Source organism: Sardina pilchardus, chromosome 19 (genome assembly GCF_963854185.1).
Source record: "Sardina pilchardus chromosome 19, fSarPil1.1, whole genome shotgun sequence".
Lineage (NCBI taxonomy): Eukaryota > Metazoa > Chordata > Actinopteri > Clupeiformes > Clupeidae > Sardina > Sardina pilchardus.
In genome coordinates this window covers 13,287,623-13,290,122 of record NC_085012.1, presented here as the reverse complement: position 1 = coordinate 13,290,122, position 2,500 = coordinate 13,287,623, and the positions used below count along the sequence as shown (strand labels likewise).

General features: G+C 43.3%; 1 protein-coding gene across 1 annotated transcript in view; it reads left to right on the top strand.

The window, feature by feature from the left end:
* Positions 1-957: 957 nt before the first annotated feature.
* The window catches only part of LOC134066558 (uncharacterized), a 9,192-nt gene continuing 7,649 nt past the window's right edge, over positions 958-2,500 (top strand). The window contains exon 1 of the mRNA XM_062521923.1: positions 958-1,191. Coding sequence (XP_062377907.1) covers positions 1,059-1,191 — 133 coding nt within the window. The 5' untranslated portion in view covers positions 958-1,058. The remainder of the gene's footprint in view (positions 1,192-2,500) is intronic.

The window sequence follows — 2,500 nt, the reverse complement described above, 5'->3', positions numbered from 1 at the left end:
AAAAATAAATAAATAAAAATAGAAATAAAAAAAAAAAAAAAAAAAATACCAACTGTGAAGAAATGGCTTTAATAATAGTACTCAGGGTGCTACTAAGGACACTGCATAGGACACATAGAACACTGCACAGGACATTGCACAGGAAAGTACTCAGGGTACTACATAGTACAAAGGACTCACTTAGGACCAGTCATCAGGGCTGTTAAGACCACATGACTGCTGATAGTATCAGTAACCAAACCCTTGTTGTGCCAATTGGCTGCGCTCATAAATATTGATACAATGGGAATGCAGCTTTTGGACGAGGCTAGCCAGGGCTACTTTCCTTATGCTAACCTCTTGCGGCTACTTGAGCTGCTCTGGGCAGTGGGCACACAATGGAGGACTCGGATATGCTGCAGCTCTCAGGTGTCTTCCTGCTCTCTCAGGTGAGTTCCTGCTCCCTCAGCTGAGTTCCTGTTCCCTCAGGGGAGTTCCTGCTCTCTCAGGTGAGTTCCTGCTCCCCCAGGTTAGCTCCTGGTGCTACACACTCCTGATTTCAGGAGGGCTTCTCTGTGTTTTGGTTTCACAGATATGTCCCTGATCTTTCAGCTATGCCCCCAGTCTCTCAGATATGCCCCCAGTCTTTCAGAAATACCCCTTGGTCTATCAGATATGCCCCTGGGTCTCTCAGATATGAGCTGATGCCCCTGGTCTCTCTGCTGGTGACAGGAGGTGTTTGAGCAGTGAAGTAAAGCTCGGCACAGAGGAATCACATCCCTGAGTGCAGCAGCAATATGGTTGTGTGAAACCGGAGCGGTGGAGTTGGGTAACACTTTCCCCTCTTGGGGGATCCACAGACACCCAAGCCTGAAACCTCATCAATCATTCACACTGACAGAGAAAGGGCCTTCTAGTCTATGGCCATTCCAATACACACAAGCTCTCTCTCTCTCTCTCTCTCTCTCTCTTACACTTACACACACACACACACACACACACACACACACACACACACACACACACACACACACACACACACACAATTAAACTAACTCTCACACACACAGTCCGTTAGGATGAGCATTAAGACGTGGACCTCCAGGATCCTTACCCTGCTTCTTTGGATTTGCATCTCAGGATTGAGCTCCGACTCTGGGAAGAATAACACACAGGAGCCCCCCTACTCCCACCAGCTACCGTGCCAGCCAGGTATTGATCTGCGTCTGTACCTCGTCTGTGTGTGTGTGTGTGCACGCTAGTTTAGAGACCCTGATAACAATGGACTGCCTGGCTAGGTGAATGACTCATGCTTATCACAGAGTTATGTGACACATCAATCAATCAACAGCTAATCAATCACAAGATGTCTTCCAAAACAGTGTGATGTCATCGGGGGCCAGTGTTTGTAATAACTTATGGAAACGTTTGTGTCAGAGTTCAAGGGTCGCACTGTGATTATGATCTATAATGGAGAGAGATTACGATAAAGTCTTTGAGGTAGATATTCGGTATCTCTTCAGGAGAGATACTGTATCATACAGTAGAACACACAGGCCCGTGTTCTGGTCGGAATTTCATTCTGTCTCAACGTTCTGTTACAGTAACTCAACGACTGGTTGCAGTTCAGTATCTGGCCACAGTTTAACATTGTTTTAGAGGGGGCGATGGGGGGGCGCTATTGAGCTTCTGTCAGGTCAGCACAGATGAGGAGGGCTGAGGAGAAGCTAGTAGCTAACCTGAACTGTCCAATTGTCATTGCTCAATGAAATTCATTTCTATTGATCATTTGTTTATTACTTAAGTTTATTAATTTTGCATGAATATGTATTTTATTGGTCCTTATTATGTATTCAACTTTTAGTTTGTGGAAAAACACAAAACATTTTAAAAATATGGTTTCCATTTGAAAATGTCTCCATTCCTGAAAAAAAGAGATTTGTCTCACAGGGGCATGTTGTGTTGTATATGAATTATTAATTCATATTGATGCAAATAACTTTCTTCCCATACAGAATTGCTCCACATGCTTTTCTTCAAATATTCGGATTGCCTCAGATACTGTACACCACATAATATTTCTTCAGATACACCATATACTGTATTACTCCTGATTTTTTTTTAATTATTTCATGATATAAATAAGTAGGCTACTGTGATGTACAGTAAAGCACAAGCACAGTAAAGAGTAGGGTTGTTTACTTATTAACTAGAATGTTGATTTTGCAGCAATAGGCCTATATTTCACTTTAATGGTCTACGACTTTTGGTTTTGGCCTGTGGCCCTCCACCCTGATACATTTTTGGTCCTTGTCTGGTAAGAATGTGGGCAGGCACCCATGGAGATAGAATAGTTATCACGTATTTGTCCAAGAAATGATGTAGCAGGTTACGTTCAGGTGCTTCAGTGGGTATATTAAGGTAAAATGGATGTTTGTAGTACAGTAGGTGTGTGTCAGTGAGTTTTTTGGTGTGCGTATATGTGTGTGTGTGTGTGTGTGTGTGTGTGTGAGCAGGCGTG